The sequence below is a fragment of the Asterias amurensis genome, chromosome 8, assembly GCF_032118995.1.
Source record: "Asterias amurensis chromosome 8, ASM3211899v1".
NCBI lineage: Eukaryota > Metazoa > Echinodermata > Asteroidea > Forcipulatida > Asteriidae > Asterias > Asterias amurensis.
In genome coordinates this window covers 7,250,126-7,268,847 of record NC_092655.1, presented here as the reverse complement: position 1 = coordinate 7,268,847, position 18,722 = coordinate 7,250,126, and the positions used below count along the sequence as shown (strand labels likewise).

General features: G+C 38.8%; 1 protein-coding gene across 1 annotated transcript in view; it reads left to right on the top strand.

Annotated features, from left to right (window-relative positions):
* LOC139940429 (uncharacterized) overlaps positions 1-18,722 on the top strand; it is a 141,305-nt gene that overhangs the window by 41,505 nt on the left and 81,078 nt on the right. The window contains exons 5-8 of the mRNA XM_071936671.1: positions 3,629-3,884; positions 6,894-7,120; positions 11,782-12,036; positions 13,989-14,483. Coding sequence (XP_071792772.1) covers positions 3,629-3,884; positions 6,894-7,120; positions 11,782-12,036; positions 13,989-14,483 — 1,233 coding nt within the window. The remainder of the gene's footprint in view (positions 1-3,628; positions 3,885-6,893; positions 7,121-11,781; positions 12,037-13,988; positions 14,484-18,722) is intronic.

The following is an 18,722-nucleotide window of genomic DNA, read 5'->3' as shown; positions in this document are numbered from 1 at the left end:
AGATTGTTGGGCCGTTTTTGATATTACTCAGCATTGATAGAAGGAACTGGTACTCCCGATAATGTCCCTTTTGCTTAGCAAATCTGTAAGTTTTATGAAAACAAATTCTGTATTTGTGTGTGTACTGAATTGAATTGCAATGACTAGAGCTTTATTTATGAACTGTCCTCAAAAACTCAACCTCACAAACCCCAAATCTCGGGGGGATTTCCACCTCAAGATTCCCGCGCTTCAAAGTTGTTTCTCTCGACCTTTTCTCTACAAAGGAATTTGAAGCTTGACGTAAACCCCCAATGCGACAGGATATTCGAATTGAGCCCTGTGTGTTATGCAAGCATAACATTACTCCGGGGCTGGGTAGGGATAACTTATAACGCGATTACGAGATATCCGAATAATGCCCGTCTCGTGGTTTCGTGTCCATCAGTAACGTCTCATAGTCCAGGCCTAAGGGTGCGCGCTATTTTTATCAATTGCCTCCAGTGTTTGTCAAGCAAGGTTTGTTCGGCCCATGTTGGTACACAAGATTTAGCTTACAGGCACAAGTAAACATTATTTTGCTCAGACTTTGTGAAAACATGCCTGATCGCTATAGTACTCACTCACCCGGTCGCCCACAGTTAGAAGCTTGCAAATCGTTTATCAGTAAGCATTTAATCAAGTTAACTTCCTATCTATCTCCGTCGTAACTTTGATCAAGGGAAATTAAGGCTTATTGGAAAATAATTCGCGATCAGGAACATGGATTGATTAATGGGGAAAATGTAGCCTATATCAACACAAGGAGTTGAAGGATATAAATTATTTTCAATTACGTCTAGGCCCGAAATAAAAATGTCGTGTAATATTCAATTTGTCAGATTGAGAAATATATATCGCTGATTAGACTTGTGCAATATCAGTTCAAATGAATACTCCTGAATGACTTTTTATCGTCAGGTTATAGCAAAATCAAATTGAACGAGAAATTTTGATCCAGTGCAGAATTTAATATGATCACCGGAGCCAAAACGTGATCTATTGAAATGTTGACTGGCTCATAATGGATGTCGTAGATTGATTCAAGTCATAAACCATAAATCACAGATGTACAATATTCAGTTTATTTTAGTTGGTTTTTGTGTGTAAAATATGCTCCGAGTGTCGAGTTGCAATCCCTTATGTTGAAAATGAAATCTAAATATAAGAAAAAAGGCTTTGTTGACAAAAGATACATAAAACAACTCTGTGTTGTCAACATTGTTTAGATGGTTTCCAATAATGGCAGAGCCGCGACGAAAACGGCAGGAATTACAGATCAAAGGTCGATCAAATTGACGGGAAGATGTTGTTTGAACTGAGTGTCAAATTGGCGTTCTTAATAGAAGATGCAATCGTGCAAATGTTACACTGCTCCCAGTGAAAGATGCTGTGTTCTTGTGACGTATAAACTCAGCCTAAGAGCCACTTGAAATCTGACAATAAAGGTCATTCATATTGCACACTTTTAGCAACTTGTAGCAGAAATCTTTAATATTTTGTATGTAAAGTAAAATCCAATAGAGGTTTGAAGTCAAACAAATCTCCCTCCCTCTTAACAATAGTTTGGGGGAAATTGTAGCTTGGGAAGTAAATTTTTTTGAGTCAGTTTTGTAGCTCCGTATAGTTTGGTGTACACTAAAGAAACTATGGTATAGAACAACTTTTTTATAAAGATGTGATAAAATAAAGCGTGCGGCGTATCGACCATTTCACCTAAATGTCTTGCAACATTGGATATTGCGCTTTCATTGCAAAAATATGAACACGACATTCCAGGCCTGACAAGGTTTTAAAGGCAGTGGACACTATTGGTAATTACTCAAAATTGTTAGCATAAAAACTAACTTGGTAATGAGCAGTGGGAGAGGTTTATAGTATAAAAAATTGTGAGAAACGGCTCCCTCTGAAGTGACGTAGTTTTCGAGAAAGAGGTAATTTTCCGCGAATTTGATTTCAAGACCTCAGGTTTAGAATTTGAGGTCTCAAAATCAAGCATCTAACGCACACAACTTCGTGTGACAAGGGTGTTTTTTCCTTTCATTATTATCTCGCAACTTCGACGACCAATTGAGCTTGTTTTATGCATGTTGAGGTACACGAGAAGACTGGTCTTTGACAATTACCAATAGTGTCCATGGTCTTTAAAGGGAAGGTACACTATTGGTAATTGCCAAAGACCAGTGTTCTCACTTGGTGTATCTCAACATGTGCATAAAAAAACATTGGTCATGGGGTTTGGAGAAAAAATCGGAAACAAAAAATACCCTTGTTGGACGAATTTGTGTGCTTTCAGATGGGAATAAAAGACTTCGAGCCAGAAGTCTTTTAACATTTTAGTGAGAATTTACACCTTTTCCAAAAACTACGTTACTTCAGAGAGGGAGTTGTTTCCCACAATGTTTTATATTATCAACAGCTCTCCAATGCTTGTTACCAAATTATTTTTTAAGTTAATAGTTGTTTTGAGTAATTACCAAACGTGTACCTTCCCTTTAAGAGGACGATGAGGCCCCTAATTCAACGGAGACTTCATCCCTCCGCGAGTCTTAACAAGAAACAGGGCACTTTGATCTGTCATCAAAATGCACGCTCTATTATCGGACCCTGTCAGTTCCAAGAGGAAGTTATAAATTCATGTCCCAGTTCTGTCTATTGATTTCTGGACTCCAATTCCGATATCATTTCCTCTTCATGCTTTGAACCAAAGCTGCTCATCGAGTTAAAAATCGCTTCTCTGCAGTGATACTTCGTCATAACTACCGAGATATTTCGTTTATTTTGCGCTAAAAGTCATTTCAAGAAACGACGCTGACTAAAAACAAACGATACCTGAGTAACCAATAATTAAAGTTTAATAAGACCAAAAACTATGCCTATACTTAATTGTACCATTACAAATTAATATTCAAAATTGACCCATAAAAAGTTATGCAACTTTCTCAGACAACATTACACGAAATGAACATCACCGCCTCAAAACACAACCATGATTATGTTAGCTTGATGGCTTTTGTATTTCCTTACATTTTTACACTGGTATCGTGCACGTAGTCTTTCCAATAATGCTTTTTCCAGTTCTACTTTCAAGAGCCATTTATGATATGATTATTTTAATTTAACTCATATATATTGTGTATTTTCTTGTCTTTTTTTGTATTAGATAGCAACTTTTCTTGAAGATGTTATCAAAAATCACTCTTTTTCTTCACTAAAATTGCTGAAATAACACACAAAAAACCCAGAGGTATAAACCCAGCCAGCAGAGAGGAGAAAACAGTCCGTTATTATGCGTACGCCCCCAAACCAAGCCGAAAAGACGAGGGGATTTAATGCATTTGTAATCAAGTCCTGAAATTACTCGTCTTCTTCTGAAATGTTGCTTGTGCTATTGCTAGAAAAATAACTTCTTATAATTTATTCATACATTTAAACTATCAGCCTTGCAAAATGAGATGTATTTTTGAAATTTGCAGCATCTTTTTCCCAACTTGGGGAGAAAGTGGTACACGATAAAAATAATGTGTTGCTTTAAAGTTCTGTTTCTGTAGCAAAGATGGGACTATAACAATAATTTTAATATCGTGTGTTTCTCTTATTTTTGTTAAAGGAGTTTTTGTGCCTCGTCCTGCAAGTCGTTCAAGTGCTCGTACTTGATCCGACCAATCACGTGGCCTTAGTCGCGGCAGGTCTCGCTCAAAGAATCGACAAGATTTCCCGCCAGTATTTCGATCGACCATGCACAGAAGAGCGGTCTACTCAGACGGGATCCCCTCTGGCTCTCCATGTCACAAGGATTCAGGTGTACTTGGGGCTTCTAGATCACAACGACCAAAGGATGTCTCAAAGCCTTCTAAGCAGTGAAGGTGTTTGCCCATTAAAAGTAGTTCATTTCAATTTAGTGTGAATATTTACCATAAGAAGTTCAAAAGTATGCACAATTCCTGTTTGTCTTGACGAAGGTTTCTTTTCTAATGCTTTTCATCCGCTCAAAGGCACAACATGCAAACAAACGTTAAAAAATGCATTGTTGTTGTTTAATGACAACGGCAATAACAAAATCTACAACAACACAATATTTAGCAAACGGCATCAGCAGCGGCAGCAGTAGCATTATTATTGTTAAATGACAACGACAAGAAAAAGAAAAAAAACAATTCAAGAGCAAACAGCATACGCATCAGCAACAGCAGCAGCAGCAACAACAATAACACAAAACACAAATTGCTCAAAATAATTATTATCATAAAACCTTTCATTGTGACGAGTTATGGGGAGAGGTTGATGGGATAAAACATTGTGAGAAACAGCTCCCTCTGAAGTGCCATAGTTTTTGAGAAAGAAGAAATTGTCGACGAATTTGATTTCGAGACCTCAAGTTTAGAATTTGAGGTCTCGAAATCAAGCATCTGAAAGCACACAACTTCGTGTAACCAGGGTTACTTTTCTTTCATTGTTATCTCGCAACTTCGACGATCAATTGAGCTCAAATTTTCACAGGTTTGTTATTTTATGCATATGTTGAGATACACCAAGTGAGAAGACTTGTCTTTGACAATTACCAATAGTGTCCATTGTCTTTAACACAAACAACAACAAAGGCATCAACACCAAAAGCTACAAAATGTATAATCCATAAAACACCCCTAAATATTTAAAATAAATGTGTATTGAATCTTGATCCCTTTAAAACCGATGTGCAATGTGGTGTTATTGGGATGAAGCACCATTCCAAAAAGCCATGCCTCCAATATAACAACAGTCATAATATTGCATTCTGTTTTATTTGTGCTGCTTGGATTACTAAGGCTTTCCCATTGTTACTGATATTGATTCTGTCTGTGATAATTTTAATTATTCCTTTCCCTCTCAGCCAAGGCCTTTTCTTGACTTGAGTTTTTTTCCATCCACACACCAATTATGTTTCAACAATTACATTGGATGTATAACACGTTGATGTGTTATCGCCATACATGAATAGTTATTGGCGTTGACCTTCTAGTTCAATCAATAAAGTTTCTGTATTTTACTGGGAATGGCAAAAGTCCCTTGCCGATAGTGACTGTGTATTCAGGCACATATTTGAGCCATGAGACCCGCAACTAACAATGTATTCGTAATTGCACATCAGATGAATTACTAGTGTGTACCTTGACAACCAAATCTCTCATCACCGGAAATGTAATAATGCCTTCAGCACTCTGATACTTATCGAATTTAAAAAATGTTAAAGTGGAATTGCTGAATCGCTGAATTTTAAGTTGGACGTACCAATTGTCTTGCAAAAAGTATGCTTTACGGCCTAGATCGGATGGATCTTTTGGAATACTACGTAATCAAATTAGTGTGGATTGTTTTAAACAAAAATCTACCGGGAAATTCCATGGAAACATAAACATTTAGGCCTGCATACTTATCAGTCAATTGCTTTTGTCATTTCCTGTCCTAATTTAAATCTGTCGTTTCAAGCTATCTAAACCTGAGGTCCTTTACCACTATGTTCAGTTAACAAATTTATTTTAAAGTTATCTTTGACGACAAAACTTATTGTTTAATTTGAGACGGGTTGTGTGTTGTCTGCCCATAATTTTACAGTTTCTTATTAAGAATGGGCTAATCGTCTCTGTTTCGTGTTTACCAGTTCATTTATTATTATTTTTTCCCTGGGGTGGGGGACTTACCAACCAAAAGGACCTGCCTGTGGTATACAGTGCAAAAAAAGTTAATGCCCTAACGTTTCGACCCATAGCCTTCGAGAAAGACTTTGCTAGGGTCGAACCGTCAAGCCCGGAACTATTTTTGTTTTAAATTAATACTAATGTAGAATACCAAATAATGATTCCTATATAGGCCATTCCTGAAACGATAAATAATAATAATTGTGGCTTCTTATAAAGCGCACATGTCCGTCACCCAGTGACGCTCCTGGCGCTGTAACATTCAGTATTTCCTGCCAGATTGTGGGACTACGTTTGAATTATGAGACCTAATTCTGATAGCACCATGTAATGCTTTACAAGATGCTGTGGCGCAATTTGCTGCCGATCGGACCAGGAACACCGGGGCAAACCCCTTCTCTTTTCGATAAGTGCACGGGGTTATTTTACATGCGTAACATAACACATGGGACCAATGGCTTAACGTCCCATCCGAAGGACGAAGCAATGGTTAAGTGTCTTGCTTAAGGACACAAGTGTCACGGCTGGGGATTCGAACCCACACTCTGCTAATCAGAAACACCAGAGTTTGAACGATGTTATACAGTGGGTGAAGTTTGAAACTCGTCTTGTGAAAAATTGAGACTGTGAGCACTTCCTCAATCCCCCGACGAAGCAATAAGCAAGACACTTCAGCATTGCTTCGTCCTTCGGATGGGACGTAAAGCCATTGGTCCCCTGTGTTGTGTAACGCATGTAAAATAACCCCGTTCACTTATCGGAAAGAGAAGGGGTTCGCCCGGGTGTTCCTAGCTGTGGCTGCTATATGCGCCGCAGCACCTTGTAAACCCTTAAAAGATGCTAAATAATTGGGTCTCAGAATTCGTCACTGCAATTACCTATCTTTCTGAAAGTTTGTATATATTTAGCGCCTTGAGTACCTTGTTTGGTAGAAACGTGCGCTATTAGACTTCGATGTTATCATATTATTATATTACAATGGATGAACTGGGATGAAAGCAATTTACATCGATGGTAAACCCAAACAATGTGTAACAAGTCGGACGGGTCCAAACGTAGGTTAAGTTCAGAACCAATAATGGACCCCTGCTTTATTTGCTCAAATGTTCAACTCCTGCATCACCTGCAAGCTCCAATGCCATCAGCGTTAATCATTAGTTTGTCTAATGGAGTGGTATCTATGTTTTTATGTCACAGTAGCCGACGCTCATGCTACTGATCAGGGTTCCGATCAGACCACTGAAGACCATTCTTCCAACCCGGGACTGACTACCAGTCGCAGTCGGTATGACGACAGGGATTCACAGATCCATGACGGCTTACTACTCAAGATATCACACGCCACTCTTGAGATGCTTGTCTCTATGGCAATCGGTCATCAAGGGACGGAGGGAGCTAATGGTGCAGCTTGCCAATGCAATCTGGTGAGTATAATTACACGGACGATTACCACATGCAGCCAACAGGCCGTATCAAGAAACCAGACTAAAAGGGAACATTGTCTCAAGTAGGGTAGGTTGACCGCTCTCTCATCCTGGTATTGGATCGTTTGCATATCCAATTTCTTTTGATACGTATGCAAATTCAAATAGTCTGGCTACTTTTCAAAATTCACATCTTCGTCATAAACTTGTAGTACGGCAGATTTAATAGCTTGTTTGTACATTGTTGGTTGCCGGCGGCTGGCTGTACTATGAATATGTAACATATTCTAATAATTGTAAAGTCATTGTCCAATCAGGGTCCAAGTAAGGAGTTTCCATCCCAGGGTTTATAAACCATGGGGACGAGGTTGGGTCCTTCATGTCAGAAAGAAGAAACGGTCCGTAGCTTAGCCTTTAGTCAAGGCGCACGCGGCACACCGGATAGCACGCACAGCCCCAAAAATGTAACGCACAAAAAAAGACTATCACCGCACGCGGCGAAGCCGCGAAGCGCCTTTACCAACTCGTTTTGGGGGCCTTATGTTTTTCTTTACATTTGCCAACGATTTTGGTGGGAGAAAATGTAATGCATAATGCATTACCGTGGTGAGTTGCTGGCCAATAAGAAGCCACAATTACTTGCATGACGTCACAAGAACGTTCGATGCAAATTCGTTACATTTTCTCCCACCAAAATCGTAAGGCCCCACATAAGGCCCCCACAACGAGTTGATAAAGACGCTTCGCGGCTCCGCCGCTCGCGGTGATAGTCTTTTTTCGTGCGTTACATTTTAGGGGTTGTGCGTGCCATCCGGTGTGCCGCGTGCGCCTTGACTAAAGGCTATCCGTAGCTACGCTGGCACACCCCTTTCATCAACTTACCTGATTAGCTTGTATTTATTTTTTAATTATTGAGAAAATGTGGAAAATATCAAGTTTTTTTGGAGTGCGGGTTGTCCTAACTACATGTGCGTGCGCAGTGGAATTTAATCCGCGATGCAATCGTGCATCAATCCGCCCCAGTTCCCCCACCTTCATTTGGAATGTTACAGCTTTTACCAAAGCAACATACTATGGGCGCCAATAGGTATAATTTCGGTGCACTGTAAAAATGGGGTGTTCAAATTTACACCAGGGTGAACAACGCAAATGTCTACCAACAAAAAAATACATTTGCGGTATTTTAATGGCCTTTGATGTTAATTGATTATTTCCTCTACGATTGTGGGGGCAACACCCAGTTTTTTGCAGTGTTGGAAAGGGCATTAAGATAAGACGAGGCCAGTGTATCGCTCATAATAGGTCCTCCACCCCATTTTTCGTAAATTTGCAAAGACATTTTCTAACTTTGAGGTACTGTACACATTATTTGGTAATTAGGCTACTCGAAATTTAAATTAGCATAAAAACTATTACTTATTTGGTAGCAACGGAGAGCTGTTGATAGTATAAAACATTGTGAGAAACGGCTGCCTCTAAAGTGAAGTAGTTTTCGAGAAAGAAGTAATTTTCCACGAATTTGATTTATCCTCAGATTTAGAATTGAGGTATCGAAATCAAGCATCTGAAAGCACACAACTTTGTGTGACAAGGGTGTTTTTTTCTTTTATTATTATCTCGCAACTTCGATGACCGAGTGAACTCAAATTTTCACAGGTTTGTTACTTTATGGATATGTTGAGATATACTAAGTGAGAAGACCGGTCTTTGACAATTACCAATAGTGTCCAGTGTTTACAAAAATGTACCTATTTACTTATCTGGCTGGCCTCGTCCGTCTGTCTGTCCTTGTCTAGTCCTAAAGTCTTGTCTGTCCTTCAATATTTCCCTTCATGTTGGTAGTTACTCAACGGAGTATCTTTAGCCATGTTATAATTGTGTTTCAATTGATGATGCATACGTTGGGATACAACAAGTGAGAATAGTTTGAGTCGCTAGAAGCCTTCTATGCGATAAGTTAATGCCACACCCTACATTTAGGCCCTACATGTCGTTGCAGCTACTGTGTAAACCATTATAAAATTATTTCCAAGGCTATCCTTTCTTTCTAAATATCCGGGGAAAACAGGAAAAGAAAAGAAACCCCAAAAACAAATGATATTCAGGCATTCCAACCTAGGTAGCTGCATCGATACCAAAACAGTTTGCTTATAACTTGATGTAATCAGCAGGTACCGACTGATTTATTTTTATCTAAACAAGTGCAATAGGGGGCGGGCCATAACTTCTTAAAGCCCAAGCACCCCCCCCCCCCCCAAAAAAAACCCCCAAAATGACACTAGACTGGTGACCAGTGAGGAAGTTCTATCGAAATGCCCCTATACGTTAACAACTGTAATTACGTACGACGTCAGGGGAACATGCCAGCATATCAAGCCAAGTTTTTGTTGTAAACACATCCAGTTGGCGCTTCGGTTGAATGTGCTCTCTCTTCGAAAACCCGTGAGTTTAATGAAAATGACAAAACAATTATGAAATTACAGCTTGGCCCAAGGCTTTTGCAGCGTTCTTTTTGTTCGCTGTACTTCGGCTTGGGCTGGTCACTGCCACTGCGCACTGAATCACTGACACTGTGGGCCACTCACTGTCTGTATTGTTTTTGTTGTACCGTTACTGTACTGTACACCGGGTATATGGATGGTCAAACACACGTGGACTCGCGGCACCTAATTCATGTTTGTACAGTCTATGGCACAATGGCGCTCGGCATTCTCAGTGGCAGAAATAAAATTAGCCAGTACACATGTCCAAATAATCTGTGTATCAAACAATTAAGCCAAAATAGGAAAGTAGCAGGTGGAATTACCAATATTAATATTTAGCTTTAATAAGTCGGACCAGTCCATTTGCTGGAGAAACTGCCGAATTTAACCTTGACTTTTCAACTTTGCTCACTCACTCACACAAAATGTTATAATGGTTTATATTGAATGGTAGGATATCTCTTCGTATGGCGCCACCACTTTTTCACTAATTTTTTACAAAAAAGGATATCTCATTGAGGTAAATAAGATACTATATTATTATTATTTCATAATCAAATGAAAAAGTGGTGGCGCCATACGGAAACTTTTCCTTTGTTTATTTGCATTCAGCGAGGTAGATATTTGTGATGATGCTGATGCTGCTTACGAAAGAATGTGATTTTTGTTCATGGTTTTGATACTTTATATAAATAACAATTATTATTATCGTAGGCCTTTTTCTTCAGTTTGAGCGGTAATCTTATTCTTAGGCCTACCTGTTGATGAGAATTGGTTTGAAAGCAAACTTGCCGGCGGCTTGGTTTTGACTACACTGATTGTACTTCTAGAAAGTTTAATAAGGCTCTCTCATGAACCTTATGAAGGGGTCTAACATTTTGGGCCTCCTTAAAGCCATTGGACCCTTTCGGTTCAGAAAAAAAAAAAAAGTTCACAGATTTACAAATAACTTACAGGGTTTACTAAGGCAATGGTGAAAGACTTCTCTTGAAATATTATTCCATGAAATGCTTTACTTTTTGAGAAAATAGCAAAACAATTTAAATTCTCGAGAATTACGGATTTATTTTAAACACTTGTCATGACACGGCGAAACGCGCGGAAACAAGGGTGGGTTTTTCCGTTGTTTTCTCCCGACTCCGATGACCGATTGAGCCTAAATGTTCACAGGTTTGTTATTTGATATAGAAGTTGTGGTACACAAAGCGTGGGCATTGGACAACACTGTTTACCGAAAGGGTCCATTGGCTTTAAAGCCATTGGACACTTTCGGAAAAGAAACAAAAAACAGTTCACAGATTTACAAATAACCCACAGGGTTTACAGAAGGTATTGGTGAAAGACTTCTCTTGAAATATTATTCCATGAAATGCTTTACTTTTTGAGAAAATATTAAAGCAGATCAATTCTCAATATCGAGAATTACGGATTTATTTTAAACACATGTCATGACACAGCGAAACGTACGGAAACAAGGGTGGGTTTTCCCGTTATTTTTACCCCCGACTCCGATGACCGATTGAGCGTAAATTTTCACAGGTTTGTTATTTTATGTATATAAGTTGTGATACACGAAGTGTGGGCCTTTGGACAATACTGTTTACCGAAAGTGTCCAATGGCTTTAGCGCTATATGTTTTCAAAATCATCGTTGATAGTTGAACATGTGTTGATCGGATAACTTCAGTTCCTTTCAACCAAAACTTTCTCCACACACTCAATATACATGAGATACATTTTGGAGAAGAATGCTCCATTACCTTTAACTATTTAAGCTGCTGAGTTTGGCAATGTTTAATCTATGTTAAATTTGCATCGGGGATAGAATATTTATTTTGTTTGTACCCATATATACACCGATGTGTGCTAGCACTGTACACTCTTACTTTCCCGAATTCTGTTCAAAAAAATCACAGGCATATTACTCGGTTGGGATTCGGACCCATGACTTTTGCAATTCCAGAGCAGTGTCATACCAAATAGACTAGAACTAGACTAGACTTTAAAATGTTATTTTAAAAATAAAGCTGAAAATTTGAATTTTAAACTTAGTCTATATCACTCAACAATAACTGCCTTGATATTCTTGCCATGCAGTGGAGATTGCTTTGGTATGTTTATTGAGTTATATCGTTACAAATTTAATGATCTAATTACTGAGGTATGATTCCATCCTTAGATTACCGAGTCACATCCTCCACACTCAAGACGCTCATTGAAGACGCCAAAATGCAAGCTGACGGACCGTTGTCGATTTTGTTGCTTCCAAGACACACTCCTGGAGACGCTACCAGTAAGCGTACATCCTATCATCCTGCTGAGGTTGTTGGAGCACACACTACTCACCACGCTGCGATGTGTTCAGAATTTGACTCGGGCTGATGAAGCAGACTCCAAGGCTGAGTGGGAATCTAACACAAGACTACAGACAAAGGTTTGATCTTTAATCTTCACAATTTTGAAAGTTTAGAGGAAACAATGTCAAACCTGTACAAAATCTACATCTATGATAACACTTGTCAATGCCTTTTCAGCATCGAGACAAGGTGAGAAGGATGAAGAAATTTCAGTTTTAGAAGTGGGAGAAAAACCCCAGAGACTTGTTCCAGGGAAAACCCACAAAGTCAAGTAGGGACTGTAAAACCCAATCCACATAGTGCCCCCGCTAGGATTCGAACCGGGTTCCCAGAGTTGGAAGGCGAGGCAAGACACCACTGTCTAACCTGACTTCCCTGTGTTGAGCCCGTTTCACACAAGGTCTCTAAATGGTGGTCGTTAGCAACAAAATTGCATCGGTGTAATAAAATCGCAAATTTGCGCTGTATGAAATGAACCCTTGACCATTTGTGACTTTGGGGTTACTGAAAAAATTAGGCCCAAAAAATTATAATTAAATTAATTAAATTAATATTTGCATCTTTACTTGGTTCAACAGCGACACTGTTTCATTTTTGGGAAAGCGAAGAGAAATATAATCAGTTTGTGTTTGCAGGGTGTAATGAGCAAGCGGTTCATAACATCCTATGACCTGACTTTTTGACCCTAGCAGAGTGGGTTTTAAGGAACATTACATACTTGGTTTTTGCTAAAATAACAGTTGTTGGCAGTGTAAGCACTTTATGTAATCCACCATATACATAAACTGACACACCTGTAGAAGTTTGGAATCGATCGGCCATCTGGGTCACAAGAGAATAGTGAAAAAATTATTACACATTTTGCATTGCATCGATGCCAAAACAAAAATGAATAAATCGCTCACTGAGCAATAAACTCCAAAGGGAAATTAGATTTATTTCTCATCAAATATGACATTTCGAGGGAAGTGTTCTACTATCATCATCATTGGACCATATAAGTTTTATGTAAATCTGTGATCTGCACAATTTTTTTTTCTTACCAATTCTGTAACGTTCCTTTAACAAAGAGATCTTTGGTAAAGCCATTACCTGTCTTTTTCATTTAATTTAATTTCATTTCATTTAAGTGGTCGGGTTTGCGTAGTGACATCTTTCCTTGCCTTCCTCCTCTTGGACCCTAGTTTAAACTATGCCAAGGGCACAAAGGCAGATCAGGTTTTCAGTCCCTACTTGATTGCGTGGGTTTTTCATGGAATAATTCTCTAGGGTTTTCCTCCCACATCTAAAACTGAAACTTCCTTCAATGTCTTTTCCCAATTGGGTTCTTAGTGCAGTTTTTAATTTTGCTTTTCAAAGAACCGTTGGCTTCTCAACCACAATAAATAAAATGAAATGAAACATCCATCTTTACAGCCATGACATTCGGAGAATGGGTATCTTGGGCTGAGTATTCACTCATGATTTCATGGTCGTGGAAGGAATTTATGTGGTCTAAAATGAATGCTGTGAGGCTTGCTTCATCACTGGGTACAGATAAAAAAAGATGTCATGAATGGATACAGCACCACCAGACCCATGAATGGCAAGGGACAGATTCCTGATGCCAACATGTACGCTGTTCAAGTTTGCTCATGATTAGGCAACCATGCATAATGATGCCATACATTTGCCATTTCAGTGTAATGTATCCTACATGCCCTACATGTACATGTCCTAGTAGAAATATTTTACCCACGAACGAAAAATTAGTTTTAGTTTTCCGACCTCTTTTGGTCGACCCAGCCCCTGCCCTTTAACCCCCTGTCGTCCCTTGCCTTTTCTGTGTGCTTTTAGCCTTTCTCTCACTCTATGGACTGCTTATGTTACACCAGTATACCTGTTTATGTTTTCATTGTGTCATGTGGCATTTGAGAAACACTCGAAATGTCAATCCTTTTTTGCATTTATACTTTTACACTAAAGGTCCATTTGGTTGGTAGCAGTTTGCAAAAGCTAATTTTATATTTTCTTTCCTGAACTGCTTTAGATTTGTTTGATGCTGATGAGATGGTTGGATACAATTCCAGAGGATTTCTACTACAATGCCTTCCTACGCCAGGAAGCATCCCTTCTCATCAGACGCCTACCACCCCTCAATGAAAACTTCCAACCTTTGATCAAGAAAATCCAGAATGTCTTGACGACCCCATCAGAGACGACCCTCCTGCAGAAGAAGACACCAGATAGACCCTACCCTCTCCAACACAACCCAAGTATCTCCTCCACAGGGAGCCTTCGCTTTGCATCGCCTGACCTGGAGGATGTGGCCTCGGTCGGCTCGTGCTCTTCTAGAACTGGGAGTCGTTCTGCTGCAGTCCCGTCAGGACCCATGAATAAGTTCAAGAGGAATGCCTCATTGATATCACAGGTGTCCAGTAACTCATCCATTAGTGCGTTGCAGAGTATTGCGTGCCTACCGGCGATGATTGTTAAGAAGTCTTGTGTTCTGTACGGAGAGGATCTAGATCAACTGTATCAAAAGGTAAGATAAATATTAACTTAATAATTATAAGCAATGATTATCTGTTAAAAATTAACATCCATAACACCACAGAACAAGTACAACAATTAGTGATGAAAATAAACTTTATAAGAAAAAAACAAAAAGTTTTAAGCAAGTCCTGTATCTTTTTGAGAAACTTTGGAATTCACTGATTGTTGACATTAATACAATGACATCACAATTTATCTGCGGCCATGTCATAATAAATACAAAGCATGAGCTATTGCTGTGTAATGTTTACAATGTATGGTTGATAACAAGTGCTGTGATACATGTAAGATGTCATATTTATTTGTCTTTTTCAAAACAAATTTGACAATCTCACACACCATGCACACTTAGCTGTACATGTAGCTGACTTGCAGCTTGCAAACAAAGCTAAGAGGATTCGATGTAGCTCATTGACTATCAACCAATGTATTAATCACATTTAAAATGGAAAATGCAAGCCTGGGAATGTGTAGTCAGCATGCATGCGATTCACAACCAGTACCAGGGGGATTACTCTAACATGACCAACTCGTGAATAAGTAAAACAGACAACATTAAATACCCTGTCAAATAGAATCACATGAAAACTGAGCCTTGTCAACTCGTTGATGAGTTGAAAATGTTGTTGTCTGGATGCTTCATGGATCCACTCAGATCCAGTAATAGTAGTAAATGTACAGTGGCTCCAGCTAACTGTACTTGATACTCAATGAGCCATGGCTCAAGTGTATACAGTCAACCCATTCATTTGCATAGGTTATGTCATGCGTTAAACTTCACTTTGTAATAGAACTCTATGGAGACTGCTGAACAAATTCACCAGCAGCCGATTTCACGAAGCTTTACGCAACTGCTTAAGTCCACTTGCGCAACGTTTATGGCGCAAATTAAAGATGGCAGAAGCAACGTTTGTGGCAATTATAGACTCACGCAACGTTCATGGCGCAAATTAATTTCACCATAAATGTTGCCCAAGTGGACTTACGCAGTTGCGTAAAGTTTTGTGAAATCAGCTGCTTGAATCACTTTGAATTCTTGGTATTTGATACCTAAGCCCTTCATTTAAAGGCAGTGGAAACTATTGGTAATTACTCAAAATAATTATTCACATAAAACCTTACTTGGTGACGAGTAATGAGGAGCTGTTGATAGTATAAAACATTGTGAGAAATTGCTCCCTCTGAAGTAACATAATTTTCGAGAAAGAAGTAGATTTCAACGAATTTGATTTCAAGACGTCAGATTTAGAATTTGAGGTCTCGAAATCAAGCATCTGAAAGCACACAACTTGGTGTGACAAGGGCGTTTTTTATTTCATTCATATCTCGCAACTTCGATGACCAATTGAGCTCAATTTTTCACAGGTTTGTTATTTTATGCATGTTGAGATACACCAAGTCAGACAACACCAGGTCTTTGACAATAACCAATAGTGTCCACTGCCTTTAACCCTTCACACTACTTTTTCAACAAACGTTATAAAAAATCATGCCAGAGACAGCCTCATATGATGGAGTTTTTGAGCATTTTTGTAAAGGTCTGTTATCTATAGTAACGCTAACCTTTCCATTCCTGTTTTCTTAGCTTTATTCATTAACAATGTCAGACATAAATGATTTTAACATTTTGCTTTGTAAAAGCTGATCGTTCTGTAGGCATTTAGGATAGTAATACAGCCGGGTTATAATCAGTTGAAGAAATAAACAATTTGAAATGACAACAGAACATATTTTTAAAAGATAAATACACAGACAGTTTAATGAATTAGAACATTGGCAAGATAATGTTCATCAATTTTATCATGTTTTGGCTATTTGTCCTAATGATCCATCAAATTTGAGATTAAAGGAACACGTTGCCTTGGATCGGTCGAGCTGGTCTTTTGAAAAGCGTTTGTAACAGTTTTTTATAAAATGCATGGGCAGAAAGATGTTGTAAAAGTAGAATACAATGATCCACACAAACATGCCTCGAATTTTCGGTTTTTGTTTTACCTCGTCGACTAACACGGTCGGCCATTTATGGGAGTCAAATTTTTGACTCGCATAAATGGCCGACCGTGTTAGTTCGCAAAGTGAAAGGAAAACCACGCAATTTCGAGGCAAACTTATGTGGATCATTGTATTCTACTTTTAAAACATCTTTCCAACCATATACATTTTATAAAAAACGGTTACAAACGCTTTTTATAGACCAACTCGACCGATCCAAGGCAACGTGTTCCTTTAACCTTTAAACAAACTCATTACTGTTTGCTCTGATTATTACTTGCAAGGGAGTGAATTATAATTTTTTTTTTCATTTCTTTTTCTTCTTTTTTTTATTGGGGGGGGGGGTATTACAAGTAAGACAGTTTGTTGGGGACCATTGCAATGGGGGCAATGGCTTCAGTTTCCTATGCCAATCCCAGATTTAATTCTTGATGCAAACCAGTCACAAGAGGGCAGTATTCAGATTTAATGTACTTCAAGCTCAACTCTGTTTCCTACAACCAATAAGATTAGAATGGTACCAGTGCAAGCTGTATTTCTTTCATATTCGTTGTCTTCCATGACGATGGGGGCAGCTGTTGGACTCGGTGTGTGTCTTTATAATGAGTTGTGTCAAAGTGGTTTACATTATGTGGTTTAAGGCATTCAGAGACTCAAGTTTAGATATTGCTAGAGATGGGTTCAGGTCCTTGAGCAAGACTTTTAAACTCTAATTGCTTTGTCCTTTGAAATTTGGGGGGTAGGGGGATGGCGGTGGGAGCGATGATGGGGGCATGATCATTGGCAGAATTAAAGGGACCCATGCAGAGGGTAGCATGTTCGTACACTACATACGTAGTAAAGACCTCTGTCACCTGTGTCACAATTTATGTCAACTGTCAAATGCCCCTCTTCTGTGGAAGCAATTCAGGTCCTTGAGCAAGACTTTTAAAGTCACCTGGAAATATAATTTTTTTTCTTTCAAACATAAGAGTATATGCTTACGAACAATTAAACAATTTTTTTAGTAATTGTTTGTCACGATTTATATGTTTAAAAAATACATAAAGTTGTTTGGGGGGCTGACTCCGCCTACCCCTTTTGTGACGTCAATCAAGGCAGACTTTGCCTGCAATGCGTATAGTAAACACACATGCAAAGTACATGTATGTCCAAGTCGCGAGTTGGTACGTTTCAAAAAGTGTTTTTCTGCATTCAGCAGCAATACACCTGGTCGACATTGCCGGAAAAAACCCCAAAAAACTGTTTTTGAAACGTACAAACTCACGACTTGGTCCATACATGTACTTTGCAATTGTGTTTACTCTACGCATTACAGGCAAAGTCTGCCTCGATTGACGTCAAGAACAGCGCCCTCTCGGGTCGGGGTCTACTCTTAAATTTGTAAATAACATAAGAACTTATTTTTTAAAACCTTAATTAACTATTTATTCACATTCCACTCATCAAAACACTATATTAGTGGCAAAAGCTTTATTTTGAAAAAATACCACTTCCAGGTGACTTTAAACTCTAATTGCTTTGTCTTTTCAAATTTGGGGGTAGGGGGATGGGGGTGGGAGCGATGGTGAGGGCATGATCATTGGCAGAATTAAAGGGACCCATGCAAAGGGTAGCATGTTCGTACAATACCTACATGTATAGTAAAGACCTCTGTCACCTGTGTCACAATTTATGTCAACTGTCAAATGCCCCTCTTCTGTGGAAGCAATAATCAAATCATGCAAAAAAACAAAAACAAAAACAAAAAAACAAGTTTTTCCCATTTAGCCTCAGTTTGAACACATTTAAATAAGAAAGACAAAGATGGTTGCACAATGGAAATGATGCAATAAAGTTGCTGTCAACTGAGACTGCTAGTTGTTTGAGACAAGGCACTCCGGGGTTACTAGAGATATCACGCTCAGCTGGCTGGTCAGGAATCTGGGTCATCTTCCAGTAAGTTAATGAAGTAGGGTGTCATAATAATTCCTGCAGTATAAGCCAGAGGGGTGTGGGACTAGAGGCATCTTGTGGACACCATGTTTTTAATTCGGTTGGGCTGCTTTGATTTATTCTAGAAATCAACAAATTTGACAACTTTCATTGGATAGGCCTTAGAAAACAGAAATGACTTGTTTTTATGGGTCCCAAATAAAAATGCATTTTTATGGGATTAAAATGCTAGCTCGTAGTGTGGCTTTTGTTTTGGTTCAGTCTATCATTTGTCTACATGCAGGTGAAAACCCCACTGACA